Source organism: Athene cunicularia (genome assembly GCF_003259725.1).
Source record: "Athene cunicularia isolate RWA chromosome 1 unlocalized genomic scaffold, athCun1 chr1_part1, whole genome shotgun sequence".
Lineage (NCBI taxonomy): Eukaryota > Metazoa > Chordata > Aves > Strigiformes > Strigidae > Athene > Athene cunicularia.
Window position 1 is genome coordinate 116862600 of NW_020799091.1, and position 25999 is coordinate 116888598.

At 43.3% G+C, this 25999-nt stretch overlaps 1 protein-coding gene across 13 annotated transcripts in view; it reads right to left on the reverse strand.

Moving 5' to 3' along the window:
- Positions 1-7122: 7122 nt before the first annotated feature.
- BBX (BBX, HMG-box containing) overlaps positions 7123-25999 on the reverse strand; it is a 155450-nt gene continuing 136573 nt past the window's right edge. For all 13 annotated transcript variants that reach the window (XM_026857695.1, XM_026857685.1, XM_026857623.1 and 10 more), the window contains one exon: positions 7123-24596. In XM_026857695.1, the coding sequence (XP_026713496.1) occupies positions 24509-24596 (88 nt within the window). In that variant the 3' untranslated portion in view covers positions 7123-24508. The remainder of the gene's footprint in view (positions 24597-25999) is intronic.

Below are 25999 nucleotides of genomic sequence, written 5' to 3' on the forward strand. Positions count from 1 at the left end.
CCCTTCCAAAGGGAAGACTGGTACTGAGAATATCTGTGTTTGGTTTCCCCTTCCCCAACTCTATCTAAATAAAAGGGAATTGCAGAAAGTTTGCAGGCAAATTTCCTTTCCCAAGTGTCCATGCTATTTTAAATCTCATGGTGTGCCATCAGGAGAAAAGCAGACTAGATATCAACCATTTATAGCATAGAAAGCTCAAGAATTTAAGGAGTGAGACGTATCAGTGAAAAAAAAAAATCTATATTTAGCTAGGGAGACATTAAGACCAGGGAAGGTGGAGCACTTTGGTTAAGAGTTTACATCCAAGAGTGCCAGTGCCGCTGCCACTGAGGATTCCTCCCTGTGCCTTGCAATAACAGGCTTTTAATTAAAGACTCGGGTCCTTAAGATAGGAAATTAAGTGCCGGCCCAAGTGTGCCCTCAAAGCTATCTGAATGAACAACAGGGAGCTCATGAGATGCAGTAAGGGGAAGGAGGAGGATTTCTGCCCCAAATGGCTTGCAGTGCTTAGTTTTGTTTTTTGGTTTTTTTTTTTCATTTAATTTTTAAATCGGAGGCTATCACTGCTGCTCAGTGACACACAGCCAAACCTTAGCTTTGGTTATCAGACGACAAGGAAGCCAGCTGTTCGCTTTTCACAGGGCAAGTCCAACACCAGGTAGCATTGCACGCCAGGCGTGTGGGCTGCCCTGTCCTGTTCTTGCAGCCAGCCCCACCAAAGCCTCGGCGGTGCCGGGCGGTGCCCAGAGGCAGCTGCAGGATGGGGTGTGCGCCGCCCTGCAACGCCTGCCATGAGGAATGGGCCTTCGGGGATTCGCCCTGAGAACCTGGCGGCCGGTGTTTCCATCCCAGCAGCAGCTGTTTCCATAAGCATTAACAGGGCAGAAAATGAGCTCCTGGTGTGAGTAGAGACCTTCCACCCAGGAGGAGAAACGCATTTCACCACCAACCACTGCCATGGTTGTTGCTGCTCGAAGGGGGCCTGGCTGGCGTGGCCACGGGTTGGAAACGAGCCCCTGGCTCAAGGGTCTTGTCTAACCCGGCCCCTGTGCAGTGGATGGAAAGCCACGAGCTGCGACAACGCTCCCACAGATGAGCCCCGGGGCTTGCAGACTGAAACAGTGTTTGTTTTTTTGCCCTAAACCAGTTGGTTTAATTAAAGATACCTCCCCATAATGCTGTCGGATGCACGTCCCGAGCACACAACCAATGAGACTACCCAAACCCACTGCGTTGGTACAGCCACGGGACTGGTCATTCTCTGACATGTTTTGCTCTCACCCAGGACAAGCATGTCCCCACAGAGACTTTGAAACAGCTTGAAAGTGCTCCATAGTCCCCTGGAGTGCAAGACTTCCTCTTTGGTGAGCTGCTTCAAAGTCTTCACCAAACGGTGAAACAAACTGCAGAGAGGTACCGGTCTGTGGCTGAAGATGTGGGGTTTACCAAACCACAGCTTCGGGAGGAGCCTGGAGCGTCCCCAAACCTTCCCTCCACAAACCTGGGAGCATCTGCAGCCTGGGGCTTCCTCTGAGGACACAAGGCCCAGCACGGACACAAGGTTAATTTTATTTGTACAAACGTTCTCTGTGACTGCGAGATGGAATAATATGGAGAGGAAGGTATTAACTTCCTTCAGTCTCTACAGCAACCCTTCTTCTCTTACATCTCATTTGTGCTGGCAAAAAAGCCTGTGTCAGATCCAGTTTGCACTATGGAAAAAAAACCCAAACCGTCAATCATAAATAAGCCATAATAAGCAATTTTAAAAAGGAAAAACATATCAAATATAGACACACGCATATAAAATATGCTTCATAATTGAGGTTTTACTCCAGCACTCATTAGTTGCTGGATATAGATGCTGTGGGCTGTTGTACACCCACTCAGAGCTGCCAGCTTTGCTGCGGCCCATCTTACCAACAATTTCTCCAGGTGGGATGTGCAAGTAAGGCCAAGTCCTGGCACAGGCACCTGAGGACACAAAACCAGTCTTTTAGGGGTTATTTATGGTCCAAGGGAGAAGCCCCACTGCTTAGAAACAGGAACCAGCTTTTATTCGTGTTTTTCCTCCACGATGCAGCAAGCACAGCAAAATGAAGCCAGGCATTTCCCAGATGCAAGTCTCTGGTTTGTCTTCTCTGTTGACGTCAAAACAAATTGAGTAATCCTCTCTGTGTTTTTAAGACCACAAAAAAGCACTTTTTTCCCAGGAGGGGTGTGGATGGTAGAGGAACAAACTGGAGGTTCAAGAGGTCATGTTGTATTCCCTCTTCTAAACAAGGAAAGGACATCTTGAAAATGAGTAGCAAATCAATTTTTGACTTGCTGAGCCCTTTTACAGCAACATAAAATGAAGATGTGCCGCCCTTGCCCTTGCAGGCCTACCTCGAACACATTCTGGTGAGGGGCCCCTCTGTCCTGCTGCCAGCAGCCATGGGGCACCCCTCGCCATGGGGCTGGCTTCACAGTGTCCCTGTGTGATGGCAAAGGCACCTTCGGGGCCCTTTTTCGCCCCCACCCCGGGCTGTCTGTCCTTCACAGGCAGCTGTCAGGGGTGGGAGGGAAGCAGCTGCCCAGTTAGGATGGAGGCAGCAGCTTGCTCCACTCACCCCAGCTGGATTTGGAATGCTCCAGGCTGCGTGTGGGGGGACAATCTGACCCACCGGAGGGGATCAGCCCCTGGCTGTGCAGCGCTGCTCTGGCTATGTCCCTGCACCTCCCCACTGCGGGGAGGGCAGCGGGGCTGGGGACCCTGCCCAGCGGTGCTGCATGTCTGTCTGTAACCTCATCATCAAGGTGCTCCGTCCCTCCTTGGAGAGCAGTAGCTCTTCGCCCCGTGGTGCACAAGTGAGCCCTTCCGTGGCTGCCTGGCTGGGCACTGGGGCTGCCATCCTGTTCCCCCAGGAAACCCACCTTGCGGTGCCTGGGCCAGGGCAGTGCTCAGGCAGGAGCCCAAGCAGGGCCGCATGAATGCAAAACTGTAAAAATACTGTCACGTTGGCAACTGCCATCATTTAGAGCATCAGCATCCATGAGCAATTCCATTATTTAAATTACTAGGGAGTATGGACTAAGGTTTTCACCTGTCCCCCCATGTGTACACACAGGTAGTATGCACACACACGTCCACACTAAAACCAGCAAAATAGGTGGTCAGAGCTAAAGCAAAAAAAAATCTGCTTGACTTACAAATGAGAGTTTTTTTATTGCTTTTTGGAAAGCTTTGCTGCACAGGCAGCGCCACCAATTCAACTTTTGCTACAGGGTCGAACGGGTAAAAATAAATACCAGAAAATAGTTTTGACCGATGAAGGCTGAGTTTTTTAGCAGCTTCATCTCCCCAGACACCAGAGATGTTTGTTCCTTATGCAATTTAGCAGGAAGCAGCTTTGCTCTCTTACACCCCGTCCCCCGAGCCACCATACAGGAGGAGGGCCATGCACCCACATCCCAGCTCCCAGAGAAGGACCGGCTCTGTCAGGTCAGTGACCCCATCACAGCCCCCTTGTTCTACCTGCACCATCTTCTGCTGAGGAGAGCAAAGTTGGGGGTGATGCTGTTTGTCCCCTCAGGAGGTGACCGGTGACGTCTGAGCAGCGACGGCTGAGGAAGAGGAATGGGGGTAGAGAAGGTCATGCTCCTCCTGCAAACACAGCAACTGGCACGCTTCCACTAGTCGCTTCTGGGAGAGAAATTTTTTGAAACCCAGAAAAAAAATGCCACAAATGTCAGGAGGGAGAGGAATTGCCATGCAGAACTTGACTCCCTGTTAAAATCAAACCAAAACAAAGCCCCAAACAAGTAGATGGGGTAAGTTCAGGACGTTTGACACGTGCATGAGCGTGTTCCTGGGAGCAGTGTTTCGGCACACGCTGCCTGGGTGTGTAGCCGCTGAGGATGGAGGATTTGCTTTCCTTTGTGTGTGGGAAAGCACAGAATGCCCCCGCCATTCCCGGCCAGGCCACAGACCCGAGCCTGGCATACACGCCAAGCTCTGTACCTCAGGGTAAAAACTGGCACTGCCAGGGCACCGGGCTGTTGAGAAAGCCAGAAACTGCTGGGGCAGTGCCAGTACCTGCCACTGCCACTGCTGTCCCTGATGGAGAAGTAAAAAGTGGTGTTGTGTGAAATGAAGATACACAGTAATTCATCTGTGTCCACATGGTCTCCTCACATCCTTAGGGCTGGCTAGGAAGCAAGGCTACAACTGCTTGTGGTTGCGGCTCCTTCCTTTTCAGTAGGAAACACCAGGTTTTTGTCTCAGGTGCTTGCCTGGGCCCTGCCTTGTCAAGAAGGTGCCAGGAGAGAGGTATCCTCCTGCCAGGCAGCAGCTGCGACTCCGCCATCCGCCTCCGCCGACACTGACTCCCCCTCCATGGACAATTAAGAAGCACACCGCTTGGCTTCAAAACATACAATATACTTTATTGCCTGCTAGATAATCAAAGTGAGGGGTAAACACCATAGCTGGAAAAAGCAGAAAAGGACCAGGAGAAGGAAAAGAATATCCAGTCACCAAACAAGTTATCAGGCAATAAACCATACACAATATAAATAATCTGTTTCCCAAACAACTAAATCTTTATTTTGCTAATGGCCATTATATGGTTAATTATCAGTAGTAAAATCTCTGGATTTCCTTTTCTACACAGCATTAGTAGTAAGAAATATATAAGGGACTCTGCAGAAAGCAATACAAAGGAGTTATATACACAGGCACCTTCTGTGGAGCAAGAACAGAACCTCATCTAATAAGGAAGGGCTATCTACAAACCAGAAGACCATGGTAATACAATATTAGCTCAGACTTAGTTTAGCTGCAGCCTTTCCACAAGGTAGGCTAGCCAACTTATGTATACATATATATTTTAATATAGATATATATAGAGATTTATTATTTTAAAAATAATGTGAACTACCTGTAGTTCCTAGACTAATTTTAAAGAGGCAGTGTACCTTTCTGAAGCTTCATTTCAGGAAGTATATTAAAAATGGTGTATAAAAGACTAGCAGACCCAAGCTCACAGATCAACTTCCACTATCTTCCCTCCAAATTTTTTTCTAATGCTATAGCTGCCATCTGCATTGACAGCAATGCCTTTAGTCATCTGGATTGCTATTTATGTTGCTGTAATTGCTACCACTAAGTTTACTGGATTATAGTGTTAGTAATTGTTGAGTATAAATAGCAATAATGCTGCAGTACACTGTCAAAGCCTGGACGCGTTATGAAGATCTAGTCTGTATGTGCATGCAGAGTTTTGTTGTTTAATCTAAAAGAATAGTTCTCAGTCAAAGTGCTTCCCCTGCCAACCCCGCCACATTGTTCAAACCGTGTTGCAAGGGCTCCTCTCCCTAAGGAAGATGTGAAGCTTCTCACCCCACACCAAACTCCCAGCAGCTCTTCATGCAGCATCCATTCATCCATCCATCCAGCCTGTAATATTTTTAGGTCCATAACCCTTCCCTCTCCCACAACCAGTGTCCTGAGGGCTACTAAATATGACTTATTAAAATTAAACCCGATTATTTGAGGAAATGTTTTTAACACATTTTGGGCCAGATCTCCAGCTGGGCTACTTCGGGCTCATGCTCCCCACAGCAGGCAGACAGGCAGGCATGCAGGCTGCAGAGTGCTGCCTGTTGCCGCTGCCCAAGAGCCAAGCCCAAGCCACCAAGCAGAGGATAGGTAAGGGAGAGATGTTTGCTGAGGACACCGCTAGGACCCTGAGAGACCAAGGGTGCCTTTTGTGCCACCCATTTCCAGCATGCTCCCTCTTTGCACCTTGGGGTCCGCTCACAAAGGCAAAGTGGAAGCACGCGCTTGCAGATGGGCAGCATGTCTTCCAAGGGAGTTTCTACTAAAAACAGGGATTGAGGGACAAGGCCCCTTTTGTAAGTGACATCATTCTGCTCTCAGGCCAACCCTCCCCAGGCTTCGTTGCTCATGAGGTGCTACATCACTTTTGTTCATGATGCAGATGTCACGTAACACACTCCTTGCTGTAAGGGTTTCCAGAAGCCTCTTCCCAAACCAGTGATGACACCCTGACGTGCAGTTGCTCTACTTTGGGTGCCACCCCTGTGGTGAGGAGTGAGGTTTGCATGAAGTAAGTGGCTCAGATCTGAAACAGCAGCGCAAGCACAGGGGTCTCCCACTTGGGAAGAAAACGCAGAGGGATGAGATGGCTGTGGGGGCGGGAGGGATGTTTCTGGTTTTGACTCTGTTTTCACAAGAGCTCAGGTATCCCTCCCAGCCTGCAACGTTTCCTTGTGACCTGCCAAGCCAGGATCCTGCCCATGTGACTTGGCATAGTCCCACCAGCACAAGGGACCACTCTGCTCCTCTGGGATCCCTGGCCTGGCACAGGCCGCTGGGCAGAAAAGTTGACATCCGACCAAAACCACACAACACACCCCCAACAGAAGCCGTCTTTTGAGTACAGTGCAAAACATGTATCAAGAAAAGTGTGGTTGGCAATAAATAAACTGTTTCCCATAGTAACTCTGACGTTTTGATAGGGGAGCTTAAAAATGGGTGTTTTAAAGAAGGATGCCCTGATGGAACAGGATGTACTTGCAGTATTAGAGAATGAAGGATGGACTGTATTTAAAAACACATCTGCCATTAGCACTTGGCCAGGCAAACTAGTCCTTGCTGAATTCAGTGCTGCCCTCTGCATCTTTGCTTACAAAACAGTAAAGCTAGAAAATTCCTGACTGATATTTCATAGTGACCTCAGAAGCAATCTTAGCTATTCCAAGCAGCAGGTATCCCTTCTCTCTCATCCGGGTACCAATCTGGGGCGCGCAGGTTAAGTACCACAAGAAGAGAAGCACACACAAAAGCTAGAAGCTGACCTGTACAGTGCACAATGTAAATTCTTCTGTCTGTACTAGGAAAGCCACTGTGTACAGACACTGCTTAAAACTCAGTCACTTCAGTGTCTGCATCGCCACAGAGTATTACTTTGTCTTATTTATGTACCTGGACCTTGCTTTACCCTTGGTGTTACACAGATGGACATGCAAACACAAGAGGAGGTAAATGCCCCCTTTTTTGTATTTTGGTAAGAATTTTGTGCTTGCAAGGGCTACAGGACTGGTGCTGTTTTTCAATTCTGTTAGTAATTCCTGTTCAGCTCTACAGGACTCAAAGCACAGGCTGATACTCAACAGCAGGGAAAATATGAGAATCACCCCAATACACTAGGAAGGAGAAATAAAAAGGCAAATTTTAAGAGAGATGCACTTACATTGGATATAAAATCAACTAAAGATTAATCCTTACTGTCTGCTTATGTGGTTTATTGTCTATGAAGGAAAAGTATGTACTTTGGAAGTCTTGCTCCAGTTGATCTGCTGCGAAGTGCAGCCTTTTTTGTCACTTTTGACTCCACCACAACCTATTTTTGCTTATCTTGGGTAGGGTTGCTAGGGTGAGCAGGAGCAAGGAAATCAGGGGAGCATGAGGGATTAAGAGTCTTTCAGAGCAGGAGAGAAACTGTGAAACACGGAAGAAAACACTTTTCCTTCTCCAGGCATTGCTGAAGATGGTATCAGTCATGAAAGCTGGGGACTGCTGAACATATTGGTTAATTTGCAACTGAAGTGCAGTTTGACAGGCATCCATTGTTATTTTATAGTTTGTGTGTGAAACCAGGAGGCAAAAGCTCCTAGCACTAGGCCATCCTTGCCAGGGTGATTACTGGGCTTGGGGAACATCAGTTCAACCCTTCCACACCCTTCATTTCCCCTTTTAAAGTGCCATTTCTTCCACTCACAAGATTGTTGAGGAAATTGCCTTTTCTGAACTGCTCTGTTGCACCCATTTCCTTTTTAGCCATTAAATGCTTTTTTTCTTGACACTCTGAGATTGCCAACTACTGCAGGAGGTTGTCTGTGGAGATACTGCCCTTAAAAACTCAGCCTTTGGTTGGTACCCTTTGTACTGGGTTATGTCAAAGGCTCTTACTGGATCTGGACTTGGGTCCCTTGCCATATCCATGCCCATAACTGGGCCAACGAGCACCCATAGGTGGCCAATGTTTCTGGGGCCTCTGCTTCGTGTCCTGCCTATGGTATCACTTAATTTCAGCTCTTCAATACAGCACCCAGTCCCTGTTTTAATTTGTTGTGCCTCCCTGGGTGTCAGTGACCGGGTCTGTACCACCACATGGAGCAGCTTAAAGGGAGCCTTGGGACCACAACAGCAACTGATGGGCACTGCACCCCTCCAGCAGCACCTGCAGGGCCACCTCTGCTGCCACAGACATGCACAGCTAGTGCTCAGCAGCACCCCAGCACCCTGTGCAGCCCTCAGCGGTGCTGCCAGCCCCTGCCATGGCAGCGTGGGGCCAACAAGGGGCTGCCATGCCTTGCAGAAGGTGCTAACACCGCTTGCTGCTGGAACCAGGGGGCTTGGCTGTTGCCTCCCCCCACCTCTGAGCTGCATGGGGCTGCACAGAAGAGTGGGGCTGGTGAGACATGGGGCTAGGTCCCAGCAGCATGCTGGTACAGCTGGGCTGACCTTTGCCTGGTGCCTGGACCATCAGCGTCGAAGAGGTTTGCCAACCCATTTCTTGCAAGCCTATGATTTCCACTGAGCACAGCAAAACCCTGCCCTGGTGCCAGGCACAGTGACCAGGAGCGCAGGCAGGGAGCCTCTCTACAGCCTAGAACAGGTAGAAAATGAAAGCTATTACACCCCTTGCTTGAGGGATGTGCCTTCCCCTTTGCTTGCCCCACTGGATGCATGTTCCCAGTACTGGGTATTTTGCATGGAGAAAAGCAGAGTCTGTCTCACTGAAGACTCCTCGATAAACTGTGGCACCGCCCCAGGTAACTCAGCACACCGTCAGCAAGGGAGCAGGCTGCTCTTGCTAGCACACCAGACTCGCTCCATTAGTCTCCTAAGTGTTTCAGAATTATTCCACTGGTCCTGGTTTTGGAGCTGGAGAGCATATTGTAGGTACAGCCATGAGTCCCTGTCCCAAAGCGTAGACCTAGGGATGTTCTGGTCCCTGCGTGGCTGACACCATCACGGGCAGCTTTTCCCACATTTCCTGGGGAGAGGCTGCATCAGCCGCCAGGCAAGCACCTCACTGAAAGCACACGCAATGCATTGCCAGCAGCATCCCACCCGAGGACAGCCAGGAAAAACCCCGCTTCCAAGCCTGTGGGGCAGCTGAGAGGATGGCTGTAGAGTGAGGGCAAGCTCTGGCACCCGCCAGCTCACCAGCCTCTCAGCATGGCTGGCACAAGCACTACCTAATGAAATGGATGCTGCTCTCTTTTGATTTCCTCCTTGCAATATGGCTTTAATGAAGGACTTGTAGTGTCTGAAAAGGGTACTGAGGAAAAATCTTGCAAGCTGGGTTGCTATTTTGGTTTTATTTTTGGTTTGGTTTGGTTTTCTGTTTTTTTACTGTCGGAACTCTGTAAAAAAAAAAAAATAAAGGCATCTGCTAGATAGAAAACACAGCACAAGGAGAAAGGTCTCTCGGAACCTCCCTGATATGGCTATTAACCGTCAACCTGACACACAATTAGAAGGAAGAGATTTTCAAAGGCATGGAGGAATCCTGTGGCTAGCAGTAAAGTTGGGCTGGTGCTCTTTGAAAATCTTGTCTTGTATTTTATCTGATCATTATTTCTAAGGCTGCATTTATAAAAACAGCTAAAATGCTTCTCTAGCATCTTTTGAGGATATTGTCTTTTTCTCCTATACCCTAAATTCTGTACTTAGGCACCGGGGGAATAAACCACCCTCAAAAAGAAAAAATAGTCAAGAAAGGCTTTTAAGGGCAGGATCAACACACACTCATCAGGTATGTGATAAGTATAGCTTAACCTGCCTTAGGGCAGAGAAACTCTCTGAGAAGTCTCAGAGAAGCTGATGTCTTCAAGTCCCTTTTGGCTCTGTGATTCTGTGCCAAGTAAATACTGCCAAGATCTCATCCTGCCATGACCCAGGATGTGTTTAATATCCTGACTGGCTGCTTGGTTTTCTGCCTTGGCTTGCTGTTTGTCCAGGAACACACACAAGCTCTTCAGACATCCTATTAGAATCAGCTTACATCTTCCTCAGAAACCGTCAAAAGACTGTCTACTTTTACAGTCCCCCCCCCCCCTTTGAAAAAAAAACAACCAGGGAGCAGCAAATCAAGAAGAATGCAAAGAAATGTTCACCCTAACATTTCAAAGACTGCCACAGAAAGCTTTCCTTCAGCCTTTTGTCATCTTGAAAAAAAGTTGACTGAACTGTTGGCAAGTTGATAATGAGCAAGAAAACCCGATACTGACAAGAACCACTGTGTCTTATAAATATCCTCTACTGGTTCTTGCCAATAGCTTGCATGGGTCGGGAATTCAAAGAGTAGCTGTTTTTTAAAATCTGCTACAAGTAGCCCAAAGAATTAACTTGGTTTACATGAAACATGACTGCCTCACCAAAAAAAAAAAAAAAAAAAAAAAAAGTCAAGTTAGGAGCCTGGGACATTTTAAATAGTCACTCACAAACACTGAGATGAAACACCATCAGGAAGTATCAAAAGTACCGTGATGATGATTTGCTATGTTGCATTTTATGTAGTATGATTGCCCAAAGCTGACCCCACACATAGAGCTCCTTTCAGCTGCCTTACAGTGTGCGATTAATATAACAACATTAATAGCAACCAGCCTACAGGGAAAGCAAGGAAGAGAATAAATAGCAGCAGCACTGGTCTGTCATGCTCACCTACGGATGGCTGTAGGAATCCATCTGTTTACCATTTTTGCAGTGAACAGTTACTTTAGCAGCTTGCTGACCTGCCCTCACCATAGAAACACAAACTCAGAATTTGATTTATGGAGATGCTGGCCTCTCCTATAGGCTTGTCTGCACTCTGAATTATTTTTTTCCCTCATTTATAAATTTCACATAGGTGAAAAAAGACTACGTAGTGACATATTTAATGACAAAAGTCTATGGCACCCTTCCCGAATTCATGTTTCTTGATGAAATCAACGCCCCATAACAATAATATGATAAAAATGTCTGTGCACCAGCAATAATGCCACATGCAACAGGGCCTTGAGACAACCACCACCACAGTATTTCAAGGAGACGGCCGGAGTTTACAATGCCAAGTATCCGGTGCTGCCACAGCCATTGTGAAATCTTCGACTGTAACAACTGAAAACCACAGAGACCTGCTCACCCGACACCAGCGCTGTGATGCAAAGTGCCTGGGACAGCTTTCAAACAGATGTAGGTGAAAGATGAGGAAATTAACAGCAATGTTTTTCTGACTGACCAGAGACGCAGAGTACAGCAGCCCTTACTGTGATACGTGAATCCTGAAGGTGCGACTCTTACTGCAGCTTTCTGCCGCGGGTGCTGTGGGGGTCCATTTGCACCCTTCAGCTGGCATCACCCCCCTTGTGCTCCCTCCCCAATCCCTTTGGAAGCAGCGGGGCTGCTGCGCGGTGCTTCCTGACAGCCAGGGTGCCTTCTCCAGAGGGACGGCAATGCTGCTTCCTAGAAACATGGTCCTGATCCCACAGGCTTCCCCGACACATACCTGCTGGCTTAGGCGAGGCTACACGGGCAAGGTAACTGGAAAAGCCCATATTATGTTTATATGATCTGAAGGTTTCTTCAGTAACTATGGAGGAAGAAAACATAATTGTTTGGGGACTTTTTTTTCCCTCTAAGAAGGAAATTTAGAAATGCAGTAAGTTTTATTTTACAAGTTAAGGCTCAGTATGAGTTAACACAAATGTCATAGGCCTAATATTCAAGTGCTGAAAGGGGTTTTGATTTATTTCTTAAAAAAAGCATGTGACTTCAAGGTACATTAGTTGCTATAACAAGCCATGGACTGAAAAATGAATGGGGCCAAATCATCATAAACCGTGAATCTATTCTCAATAAACTGTTAAGAGAAGGAAATAATTTATCTTATTTCAAAAGCCTGACAGGTTCCTGACACTAACACAGCTTGGGCTTTCCTACAGAAAGCCAGGGCGGAAGAAGGGCCCGGGAAGCCCAGCTCTGCTGCTCTACCAACCTCATTGGAGGATCCCACCTCCTTGTGCCTATCTTTTTGCAGAAGCTGTATTTGATGCACAGCCATGGCTGGGGAAAATTGTTGTTAAAATACCACAAATTCAAAAATTACTCTGTGGGTTTTTCAGAGTTATGCAGTAGCTCAGGAAGGTGTGGGGCACTGCCTGTCCTACTGAAAATCTGTGAGAAGCTTTGCTACTGATGTCCATCAAGTATTTAGCTGCTCAAGAGAGGAAACGCAAGATGACTGAAAAGGAAGGTGAGAAATTTGAAAGTGAGGCTTGACATTCCAAATTTCCAGCAAGAAGAGATTTGCCTCTATCAAATCTGAAGCATTTTCAGTTGAACAGTAGATTTGACAAAAGTGACAAAACCCAACTAGTTTTTAAACAGCTTTTATGCCCCTTCTATCTTGATGGCAATGGAATTCCAAGGGCAGAGATTCATAGGATGGTGGTTTGATGCTGAAGGCAGCTGCACATTCCAGACATGACACCACATCCTGCCACAAGCACTGCCAAGTGTGATGGGCCAGTGCTGCCAAGGGGCTCCCATCTAGGTCTGAGGCAATGTGTGGCATCTAAAAAATGACATCCACCACTTACTATTTATTTGAAAATTGTTAAACTAACTGTATTTGTGGTTTTATTAATAAAAAGTAGTAAAAAAATCACTTATCTTGCAAAGCACTTGGGAGTATTTTCTGAATGGTTTAAAAGCCTAGAAATTTGTATTTAAGAATACATTTTTATCTCATTATTAAAGATGCTTTTAAATCCCTGCTGGCAACCTTTGGCTGTCATTATAAAATCACTTTGCCAAGGTGGAACAGCACACATCTATTTTTTCTCTAGAGTTTTTTAAACTAGTAGTAGATTAACATTGTCTGTGAATGTGAAACTACTGCTTTTATATTGACTCAGGGTGTTTTCATGGTTCTCACACATGAAACATGTATTATGAGTACAACTCTCACAAAACAGTTATTTCAAAAATACATCTGCATAGATGCTGTTTGAAAATGCTCAAATAAGAACCCAGCCCTACAGATATTCTGGAGATTATTGTTCTTCCAACCACTTGATGACCAAGGTATGTCAGGTACATTTTGCCACCAGGTAGATCCAGAAATCTGTAAAACATAGGTATGTTTTCCCCTCACTTGTTTATAAGAAACGAAGTGCAGAGTGCACACTGCGCAAGTGGTGCAGCTGTCAGAGCTCATGGCAGCAAACACTGTGTATTCCCAGGCAATTTTTATATGAAAGCCATAAAAGACTGAATGGATCCTGTTGCTATGTGTGTATGGATGCAACTGAGTAAAAACCTGCTTCACTTTTATAAGGACTTTTTATGAGCACCCTCTATTTCTGCTGTTCCCAGAGCATGGCCCAAGTGAAGCTGTCAGGGACCCAAGGACAGCCAGCCTTTTCCCTGGGCACTCCTGCAGCACTGAGCCCAACAGTCACGCAAGGGACCTGCTCAAGCTTGCCAGTGTTGCCACCGCACCCTGTCCTCCGAAGCAGGTGATAACTGCACTTGGCCACCCTGAGGCAGCAATCCTGGAGGACCTCGAGAACCACTGGCTACCACTTTACTGCCTTAAATCTACAGTGGGGCTGCTACACCCGTCAGTAGGCAACACTCTTACATCAAGTATCCCTATACTACAGCTGCCACCGATCTAGGCACCCGCGACCATCTTTAGAGCCAGGGATAAGTTAAGAATGTTGAGTTGCAGAAAACCAATCACCATCAAATGCTCAGGACAAGCAGCACAGCAATGGAGCCTCCCGCCACAGCAACCCTCAAACTCCCTCTGGCAAAAGCACATGGTGCCAACAACAAGGTGTTGGACTCAGCAAATCAAATGAGCTTTAAATACTGCTGTTCTGATGTTTAAACCATAGGCTCTTTCGTTTTCTGCTCATGCAAGTCATCACAATTTCACTGTGAACCTGTGCTGGTACCTTCCCACAGACTAGCTTGTAGGTCTGCAATCATACATCTCGTATGTTCTACGTCTGATGAGATACAGTGTTCGCATCCTTCAGCAACCCTCCATACCTAAGAGATTCCCTTGCGGGTCTGGATTTCTGCATGAGAATTAAGTAGTCATCTTCACTTCAAAAGATCCCACAGCTGAATTAACATATGCTAAATATGGTACACTACAGGTAGTTACTAGTAAAGATGTTTTGAAAAAAATTACGTATCGAGATTAAACAGTCACATAGCAAATGCTTCCCTCCATTAGTTTCCAGAGTATAACTATGCCTTGTGCCAGCCAAGCACAATATATTTTCTTGAAACACAGCAGGAAGAATTTTCTTAAGCGCTGATTAAAATAATGATGAACACTTGGTATTATTTATGATGTTCATGCAGGGAAGCACTCACTGGCAACACTTATGCCACATGCCAAATACATCTGTCATCTACAAGCAAATGGGATGGTTTAGAACTGCATCACACCTCAAGTAGCTCACATACTACTTCTGACTGAAAAATTATCACTACAGTCACTGAAGTAAACACAGCATTTGTTCCAAGACACAGACTAGAAATGCAGGGTTTTTTTGGTTGTGGGTTTGGTTTTTTTTTTATGGTTTGGTTTTTTGTTTTTTTTTTTTTAGACCAGTTGGCAAACCTTGCTCCTGAAATTGGAACCTCTTGAAGACAACGAAATAGTCCATCTGCTGTGACAGTAATTTCCCTGACACCTTACTTCCATTAGAAAACACTGCTCTTCAAAACAAAAGGAAACCCAGCTTTGTTGCTGTAACCCATCAATCTCTGCACAATTTACATAGATGCTCTAACTAAGACGCATTACGCCCTGCACTCTCAAAATGCTGCCTATTGAAACCTGGAAGCTCATGAAGGTCCAACTTTACTGTTGACTTCCCAGCTCGGTTTGTTTCATTTTGTTTTACAAAAAAACATATCTGAGCAGCTGTGGGCAACAAGAGGTCCCAGCTGCATGGACAAAATTGTTGTGGTATAGACACACTTTGTTGTCCTGGAGGGGAGAGGCTGGGAGGCTTGTGGCAAAAGAGCCTCCCTCTGCCAGAGTCCTGCTTCATGACAAACGTCACAACTGGGAGTCCTGGAAAGGTTCACTCATAGGCAAGAGTGGGTCTTTGACCAAGCCAGCTAGGACCAAACTAGATGGAACATCTCAGAATGTAATAGGGAACTACTCGGATGTCTGCCAGAGAGAGACATGAAATGCATTTCCTTCAGATGACATCACACTGACCTATGCTAATGGCAATGGTGTGCTGCAAGCCATCTGAACCACTGTCACTAGCCACAAGACTGAGAATACACTAACTCAAGATCTCAAGTTTACCATAGCATGCAGAGCTCAGAGTTGGAACTGCAGAAAGACAGTGGCATTACAAAAGCCACTATTAATGGACACCAACACCAAGTATCTTAAATTGCTGACAGATCTGGACTATCTGACTTCCAAATTCTCCTTAACTCCTGAAAGATGGAAAAATGTTTCAATAACCCACAGTGATAAGACAGCAGCATCTAGAGGCCCATGATTAGAACAGAAATCCATGATGTTAAATTTTCTGAGGTTGGTATCTGAGATACTAGACCTTGAAACTTGTGGCAACATGCTGCTGAGTCTTAAGACCTCAAGCAGCAGTATAATTTAAAAAGTCTCACTCATGAAAACATCTAAGAATCAAGATTTTTCATAATAGGAAATCCTAAAATGAGATCATAATTCTAGGTGTTGACCAGGTATTAAGGGAACCCACCCAGACCTTGGAAGGAAGGGAACTGATGCTCAGATTGATCTGACTGGAGCCTGACAGTCTGCCATGACTGGAAAGACTTTGATAGGCCATATATCTAACTTTAAGATGTACTCCAAATACTTTTGAATTGGAAGGATGTCTCCAGAGAGCTCATTTTTTTTTCCTCCATTTTTTTTTTCTTAAAGTGGATGATGTTTGACAGCAACACCTGCATTCTCAGTGTGCAAACTGTAATAAATGCATCTGACACTCTCAGTGTTATTTCTCCATATCCAAATACTACCATAATGAAAGTAATAAACAAAATGCTACAGAGTGGACTAAAGTATTAGGTGCTCACATTCAGAAAATTACAATTCAGTGCTAGGCGTGACATTCTGACTCAACTGGTTTGATTTTTGGGTCTATTTCAACTAGTTCCTCTTGTTTCATGTGCTGATGAATAGGTTGAAGTGCTCTATATGGAATAAACTTTTTGTATTACTTTATATAGGCTGGAATTTCAACTGGAGTTTCAGCTGGGATTGAGACAGCTACATCTTGTGCTAGCCTACTTCTGCTGAAGATCTAAAGTACATTTTAAATACAACTATATTAGAGCTCAATTTCTTGCTGTTGCTGTGCCAAGAACAGTCCACAAAAAGATGACACTGAATAGATGGTAGGCGTTATGTTTTACAGGTTTTATTTCTGAAAACAAAACAAAACAGAACTTTGCAGCAGATATAGGATCGCAGCTCATGTTTTGTTACAAAGTGCTAGTGTCCTACTGAGAACTGACAGCTTCACAAGCTGGTATATAGCATCCTTAAGGTAGGCTCAAGTATACTTTGTGTCTTGCTTAATGTTGTCACATTGTAGGAAGAAAATAGTCTGTTTGAAAGCAGGGTTAACTTCACGTTAAAAAACTCCAGGATGAACAATGAAAATGACCCAAAAATGGCATTAAGGGGAGAATGTCAGGACACCTGGCAGAAGCATGGTGCTTGAGGAGGATGATGATGCTTCTCCACCCCGTGTTTTTCCAAAAGTATTAGGGGAAATTTTATCTTACCTGACAGTTAAGAAAGTGTCAGTGTAATGCCATGCAGCTGCAAGAAGCAACGTGAAAGCTGGGTAACAAACCAGATCTAGATGGACTGAGAGTCAGCTGAATCCAGCAGGTCTTTTGCTGGAAGAACAATATGAAAGCAGATGACAAAAGATGGGAGTTCGAGGAATGAAGATGACCGTTTTAACATAACTCAATTAAAAAAAAAACAGAATAGTGACTTCAAGGTCCTTGACTGGGCATACTATACTGAGAGAATATCTATTTCTTAACATTTCTTCCAGCTTTTTTTGCTCACTGAATCAGAGCTTTTCTCCAAGTGTGACCTTTACATGGCCTTTAACGCTGAAGCTCTTCCACTCCTGGTGTTTCTTTGCAGACATACTGACGCATACCCAGTGAAGGCAGTGCAAGATTGTGTACATTTCTTCTTTCCTGAGTAAATGGCACATAGTTAAAAAAAACCACCAAAAACCTAAAGGCTTCCCTTCTGCTACTTTTGACTCAGAGACAGGAGTTCTGCTCCCATATGAACAACTGGTGTCTACTGCTTTCATGAAGTCTGAACTTGGGTCTTCTGTGATCAGAAAAATACACTGCAATCAAGGAGGCTTCAAGCATCCAAGGACAGGAAAAGACAAGATCCCAAACAGTCTAATTTTTAAGCCTCAAGAGGGTAAAATATATGGGCAGAACAGAGTCCTGGTTTAAATAAGTTTCCAAAGTAGTGAGGACCTTTATGTTTAAACATTGATGACGCTTGCTACTCATTTCCAGAAGAGAATCCATTTCTGAGTAAGTTCTCTTAGAGTCCAAAGACCGAAGACATAGCAAGGGCTTCTTCATGTGAGATGATCTCTCCTATACTTGTGTGGACTATAAACAAGCTTCCCAGTTGTGCAAAGACGACAAAATCCAGAAAACACAAAGTGGATACCTGGAAAGCTCAGGAGAAAAGGCAAACTTTTCTCCCACAGGCTAACTGCACTGAGTCCTGGCTCTCTCTGTCCCCCAGTCTCCAGCTTTATGCCAATACAAATCCATTGAATTCTGGGGCACTTGCATGGGTCTATTGATATTTCCAACAATGTCAACAGTGCTGAACCAGGCTCAGAAGTTTTAAAAAAATAAAATGGAAGCTCCCATTATAGACATGTGTAAGCAAGAACAAATGGGCAGAAGTTCTTTGCAAAGTATACGACATCTTTACAGTCACTGTGTAGAAGTTGAATGGATGATCTGACAGGGAACTACAGCTTACAGTTCTGAGGATCCATCTCTGGGTTTTGGCATCTTCCATTTTCAGGTGGAAAACGAGCTTGTTTCTTTTTAAGTATAAAAAAAGCCAAAAAACTCATACTGTAGCTAAAAACAAATTCTGCAAATACTGCTAACTCAGCCATATGTTAAACAATCATTTGATAGTAAAGCAGGTGAAATATCAAAGAAGGTCTGTTTGAATAGTATTTATTTGCAAACATTAGTTTTAAATGGGAAACTGTTTACAGGCACACACTAGATTACCAAAATAGAATGAACATAAAGAAATCTATTTGAAGGTCCTTATCAAATATTTCAAATATTTTATTAAATATTTTATTCAGTTTCATTATCACAGTTTCATGTACTTTAGCATGTTATACACATGACTTAACATGTGCACTTGAAAATATCAAATTAAAGTTTTTTGAAGAAAATATGACATTCTATAAATGTGCTTACTGACTTTTAACTACACACATCTAAGAAGGCAGTAGCTCTGTTCTATCATTGATGGAGATAAACTATTGTAAGGCATGTTTACACCAAGCTTTGGAGAGAATGAAGCCAAATACTGGGTCAAAATTCAGTGGAATTATGTGCAAGAATAAAAGTTGAAGGATTGGGCTCTAGGAAGAAAGATCATAGCAAATCAGTTGTGTTAAAACTGTCAACAGATACAGGTTATTAAAAGCAAGCACTGCTGAGAAAGGTTTCCGTAGCACCCAGGGTCAGCAGGATCTGTGGTGTTTTTCAGGTGTGATTTTTGAAAATCACACCTTATGGTGTAATGTGAAGGAAAGAGAGCGAAACCTAGCAAGAAAGTTGGAAAACTATCATCTGAGAATCCTCATGTTGTTTTATGACCTAACGTGGGAACACTTTTGTACAGAGAACATGTTGCAAGTCAACTTCACTCCGATGTGTGTGTGTGCATGCATATGTATGCATACACATAGACACATGCACACATATGCCTCTCTTGCTTTTGCCACCTTAAAAGCCCCAACTACTGATTAAAGCATAGCAGTGTATGCGGGAAAATAAGGTTTCAGTTGTAGGTGTGGAAAGAGTAGATGAGACCGTTACATTTGGAAGCCTTGTTAGTTAGCCTGTACGGGTGCGTTTCTTTCCAGTAGAGTACAGTGTGGGTCTGTTGGTATACGGTAACAGTCAAGACCCAGAAATATAATTATTTGGAAGAACTCAACAAATGTTAAGCTATTTGCAGTCGGTTTTAAAATTCCATGTCAATGAAGGCCCTAGGTCACAATGATGTGCCTCCCCCAGAAACATCACGCAAGCCCAAGCTTAACTCTAAGAGTGTAGTGGTCCATAATTGGGGCTCCTGCACTGTCACAGTGCAAACAACAATGCTGCCCCTCAAGTGAGGATGGTTTTCAGCGTAAACTTAGGTGTGTTCCTGAGTGGAGACCTCATGTCAAGTCTTCCTAGAGTTCTGCCTTAGAAGAATTAGCGGGGGAACATAAAATACACATCCATCTCATAAGCTTCTTCAAAGTTGTCAATTCAGTAGAAAATACTGAGTATATAAATGACTATAATAGTACTTAGGTGAGAGCATGAACCTCACTGTGCCTTTTTATTGGGGAATTCAAGGGAGGATGCAAGTAACTCTCTCAGAGCCTAAATGCACTCATTCACGGCGCTCAGAGTCCTGAAGTGCCTCAGCATCCTGGCAGCTGTAGGTGACAGTTCCACAATATGTACAAGGTAAGGAGAATGCCACAAGTATTACAAAACATGGCAAAGATACCTAGGAACTCTACAATCTATCAAACAAGCACAGCAAACAAACGGCATCTAATGGATAACGTATGGTATACAACACACAAGTTGCACAGTTATGTTTCCTTGTGAAATGAGGATTGCAAACATAAACTCCAGAATAAGTTTCAAGAGCAGTATTTGGCTTACTGCATCACCTCTGGCAATATCTGAAGTCTACCACCCCACGAGCACTGCATTTTCTGCTGTTACGAAAACCCATCTCACTGAACCAACCAGAGCTTGCAGGCCCACATCCTGCAACCCATATCACTATGGCAGAGGTTAAACAAAAATGCTCCAGCAACATAGTTTGGCTACCACTGTATATTCAGCCTTTACCTTGTCTGTGACACATAAACATTGCTCTTTGAAAGTAAAGCACACAGCGATATACAAATGGTATCAATGGCCGAAAAGATTACATGATCAAGCCTGAAAGCAAATGGAAGTTAACAAAAGTAGTCTTTTAGGAGAGGTAGCCATATTAGACTCAGCATTCAAAAAAGGGAGTGCACTCAAAGGGTCAACATACATTACAGTCTCTTGTAGACCCATCATGTTTTTGTTTTTCCTACATTTTTTTTTTTCCCAGAACGTACACACCCAGGCACACACGCATACGCACACATACATATATATACATCTATCTATCTTTTTTTCCCTATTCCCCTTTGTTGCCGTAACTTTGCCATACTGAGAACAAAGGCCAGCTTTCCTTACATCCTCTCTTAGCTGTCCCACGTCTACAACTGCTGCCTTCAGTCTGTTCAGTATCCGTACAGTAGCTTAACAGGCAGTAGAAATCCAAGCTGCTTCAATTTAATATCCTGTTCCAAAAGACAGCATCCAAACTATAAGGCATTCCCTCTGTCTGATGTGAGTTACAACTCTCTTCGGTTTCTACTTGATACACACCGCAGAGTGCTCTTCAGCCTTGTGCTACAAAGACAGCTTTCACTCAAATAATGAAGACCAAAGCTGGAATTTACACACCACGAGTTCACACACTTCTACCAGTCCCTCGTTCCTGTGCCCCTTTCCAACAACGCTTATCACTTTAAAAGTCATGCACCAATGCTATAAAATAGAAACCCAAACTACCAAGAAGTCTCTTGCTCATGACTTTGGGATATTGTATTAGTATAAAAGAGCATTCAGTCATCTTAAATAAATATATTCTATTTCTGAAATCACAGCACATTCAAGGGGTAGTTACTGCCATAAGCAGAGCATTAAGTAATTTCCATAGATGTTTTTAGAATCATAGAATCGTTCAGATTCAAAAAGACCTTTAAGATCATAGAGTTTTGATTGATTTGGTCTAATATCTGGAAAATAACCTACTGTGGGGATAAGAATCTGCATCTCAAATGTTCTGCAGAACATTTTTCCCATATTTGTATACAGTACTAGAACAATTAAGAAGACATTACAGTAATTTTCTCCCAGCTGCTTAGATCTGTAGCTTCGGCTACGACAATGTATTTTGTATACCTCAAAACTACATATGAAATATCAAAGATCACTAAATAAATAAAAGCCAAGGAAAACTGGGACAGTACTGCATTTTACACTTGAGACAAGATTCCCCCCTCCCATGGATAAGTCACAGAGGACAACTATGGTAAAATGCTTTTCTTTTTTTTTTTTTTCTTAAAGAAAGATTTATACACAGGTTCAGATCCAGAAAATAATGTGAAATGCATAAATATCGATAGCTTTAGCTAAGTTAAAATGGGTTCAGTAAAGTATGATACAACATATTCAGAATAAACAAAGGAGAAAAGCATCATATTTTGGTTTGCTTGAGATATACATAAGGTGCAATATTTCTTCTCTAGAGGCATTTGTGGACAATGTGTTAACGGGTAACAGTGTTTGCTGGTATACTGAAGTACACACAATAGCAATAAGATTTTCCAAAATGGAAGCAGCTGAAATTAATAAAAATTAAAACAAAACAAACAAGGAAAAAACCCAACCCCAATACAGTAAGATATTGGTCTGAAATTTTTGTTGTGCTAACAGACTTTGTTACCTGAAAATACTGATACCCCTTCTAGTAGATTCAGGGAAAATTCTAGCTACTGAAATCAAGACATCACTCAGAGAACCAACAAAGGCAAATGCCTAGTGAACTATAAAGCTTTGCAGGATTTCTGCTACTCTCAGTGCCTAATCGCTTAAAAATTAAGCATATCTACAAAAAGGTTTATAAGTATCTGAAAACAGTCATATCCAGTAAACTGACCCAATCCTACCCCCTCTCTAAGGGAAAGTCAAGGAAAAGCAGATCAAGTAAGATATTAATTCATATAGAAAAAAGTAATTTTCTGTTTCTTTTAAAAAAGGTACCATTAATATACAGAAATATCTTCAGGAACAATATTGAAATTTAAATCGAGGAAGGATGGGGTACTTTGACAAAAATATATCTACTCTAAAGGCTTCTAGAGAAATAAGTTAGTACCATTGTCAACGTGAACGGTCTGCACTGTAACATATTTGGATTTCAGCTAATTATAAAGTGGTCCAAAACTCCAACAGCCACCTTGCTGTGACCCAACAGTTTAAATTTTTTCCTGTCTTGTTAAAATAACTTATAAAACTTTAATAAAATCTTATTAAAAATACTGCCATAGACTGCAATGGCATTCTTGGGGCTCTTAGTCATATATTCACCTGAATTTTTTAAAAGCCTTTTCACTGACTCATTGGTTCAAAAATGTTGATGTTCTTTTGTTGTTGTTCCCTTCTTCCAACACATGCATCCTCGATGGTGCTGTTTCAGTGACACTTCCCCAGCCACCTGCCTTTTGTCAGACCTTTAATCCTTTGTTACAACTTGTGTGGTATGTTGTATATCGTTTCCTGACACTGAACCAAAGACTTTCACTTAACTACAACAATGAAAGGCTAAACCTAGCAAGCATTAATAGAGTTACCGTCCATATGGCTATTTCATCAAATTAGTTATAAAATAACCCCAAAACACATTATCAGTTCAGTCAAGTATAAATAAGAATGCCTGATAGAATGATGTAAACTCGCATCATTTAAAGACTTAATTCAAAGAACTTCAAACTCAATCTAATACTATCAAAAGTTCAGCCGGTATGACGAAGACTAATAGAAAATTATTGCTGGAGTCCAATTTGGTAAATTGTTGTGCTACAATGCAAAAAGTAGGGAAACATCTTGTGCTATAGAAGAAGTACCCTGTTGAATTTGTAGCTTCAGATCAATTACTAGTGATCATTTTGCATCTATTGGTAGGAATCAATGCTTGGTTATACAATAGTGTAAGTCAAGGTAGCAAAGATAACAGGCCAAGTGATACACTTGGCCTGCTTCTGGGATGTATTTATGAGCGCGAAACACAAAAATTCAACATAAGCAAAGACAGAAACTGGCAGATGGATCTGTTTGGTAGTCTGAATTCAGTCAAATGTTACTCTTCGGTTGTAGTTCGTCTGTATACAACTTGCCACTTTACCAACACCAACTGTAATTGGCCCTTTCCGCAAACTCTGAAGCTGATCTGGACTGTGCATAGTAACTACAACAATGCCAGTGTCTGTAAAATGTAAAACATATGTGTATTGGTGTACATGTATATTGAAAAGTCACGGGTTTAGGTTTTTCAGAACGGTGAAATAATACTAAGGTCACTTTTGAAAAACGCATTTGCAGTACTTTTTGTTTACAGGAAAGTTTCACCAAGTCGCTCAGATATCTACGCAAAAATAAAGGAAACCTCCAAGGCATGAAAGACAAGTCAATATCTGCAGTATTTTCTTTTCCATACACCACTCCTTTTTCTAATGCACATCATCCTGGTTATTCAAAGCTAAATTAAAAAGAAACAAACCCAAACATAGCCTGTCAGAATTTTTCCCAGTAAACTCTACCACTCTGGTGGCAAATATAAAAGTGCAGAACATCTGGACCACATGGCTGCCCAAACACCGCTAACAATGGTACATCTGTCCAGGCTGCCTTGAGTTCTCTGGAACAGGATTTTAAATTCATTCTACAATATAAACGTAGGCATAACCTATTAATATAAACCATCTTAGAACTTAAATCTTCATGTACAAAAATGACTAAGAATATCTAATAATAACTAGTGCAGTGCGTCAGTGTTTTTGTTGTTTTTTTTTTCTTTTTTTTTATTTTCATTTAGAATAACTAGGTATTATACGAAACTAGTTGCCATACTCTCTGGTTGGTAAAAGAGATGCTGTGTGAGCTAACAGTAAAGGCAGCCTTCTTCACACCAACCACCTATTTACTGTTTAAAAGCCTTCAATAGAAAGCAAGCTCTGGGATCATTTAATTTCTGTTCAGTCATAGACAATTAATATCACCCTCCTACATACTGGGTTCCAATTTGAGGACCTGGCCCAAGTTGCTAACGTCTGGCTTCCAGTGAATTCTGGGCCACTCATAACAATAAACACTTGCTTGCAGTCTATAGTTTCCATCATATGGACTGACTAGCTTCCCTTGGTAAAGACAAGGCTAGGATATTAGGTAAAGCACAATGTTTTACAATAAAGTGGAGCTTCACTGGTCAGCGCAGGAAATAAGCACTGGAGCCTGAGACATTTCATTTGGCTGTCCATCATGTGGGAGAGGTGTGGTCCTCTGACTTCTGCAAAAGAAGAAAAGAAAAGCCACACATCAGTATTTGGAGCAGGGGAGGTGCTTTTCTCAGACCAGAAAGGATGGAAAGCAGTACATGATACGGTTTAACATCTAACATTACAGCACAGTAACTGCCTGCTTCTACAGATGCCCACATACCACTGTTACAGGCTCTTTTTAGCAGTATTCCTGCAATAGTAACACAAGATCCTGAGGACAACCTGCAACACAATGCAAAGTCAGGTAAAACCAAGAGGTGATGTATTTGACCACATGAAACAAAATGCATGGCGGAACAGTAAGCGAAGAGCTCACAAGTGCTGTCGCTCCTTTTGTCACTCATTTTATAAGGGAACAGCTTCAGCCCTCAGAAGCAGAGAGTACAGGTCATATGCGGCAAAAGAAGGTAAATGCACAGAGAGGCATATATCACATTAATGTGACTCAATAGCTAGATTTTCAGCAATATGGAAATATACTCATCAGAGTTGCACATTGGGATTACTCCAATTTTCATGTCTTGACACTTCAACAGCCCAGCACAGCATCTCTTTCATTACTACAGCAGTGTTAACTTACAAATGATTCCCTGGCACAGGGTATCATAAAAATAAAACTGCGCCAGAATTATGTGCTGGAAATCAACATCAATCATTGCAGCAGATGGACCTGGGAGAGCTCCTTTGCAGCTTGCGTTTTAAAATACATACACAAACCACATCACTGCCTGTTATCTAATCTCACAAGTCAGGTTCTATTTTTGCTACAGTATGTGTCATTTGCAGCAATGAAGTTCTGGGGCCCACTTCTTATTTACACAAGAGCCACTTTACCTCACTGTGACACACCCAAGACCCCAGCAGAAACGCAGTTACTAACGTGCTTTGCACAACCAGGGTGCAATGAAGCGGCCTTGGCACAAAATGAAGCTTAGGCTCGCAGTGCTTAGCCGGCACATGCACAAGGTAAATAAAGCTAAACAGAAGCCTTCAACTGAAAAAAACATGCTGCCACTTCCAGACAAGCTTTAATTACAGTTAAAAAGGAGTTTGGCTTCCATGGCCCAAGGCTCTGTGAAATTATTTAATAATTGAGTTCAGACACTGGAGAAACACATCAAGCAAACCTCTAATACTATTCGCATTTCCAGCTATTTGCAAATAAAGAAATGAGTTGCAAAAGATAACAAACAGCTGACAAGGTAGAAAACAGACGCATCTAGCCCATCAGGTTTTGTTTTCTGTTTTGACTTCCATTGGCCAAGTCTGTGAGAGATATGGCTAAGTTTCTACTGGGAAAGAGTTCTCCCGTTGTTATTTTTCCCTTGGGGTGATTACAAGATGGAATTTGCAACAGTTGCTGGACCTTTGCTGTGTGGTCTTTTCAGGCCTCACAGAAGGTGCTGCACTG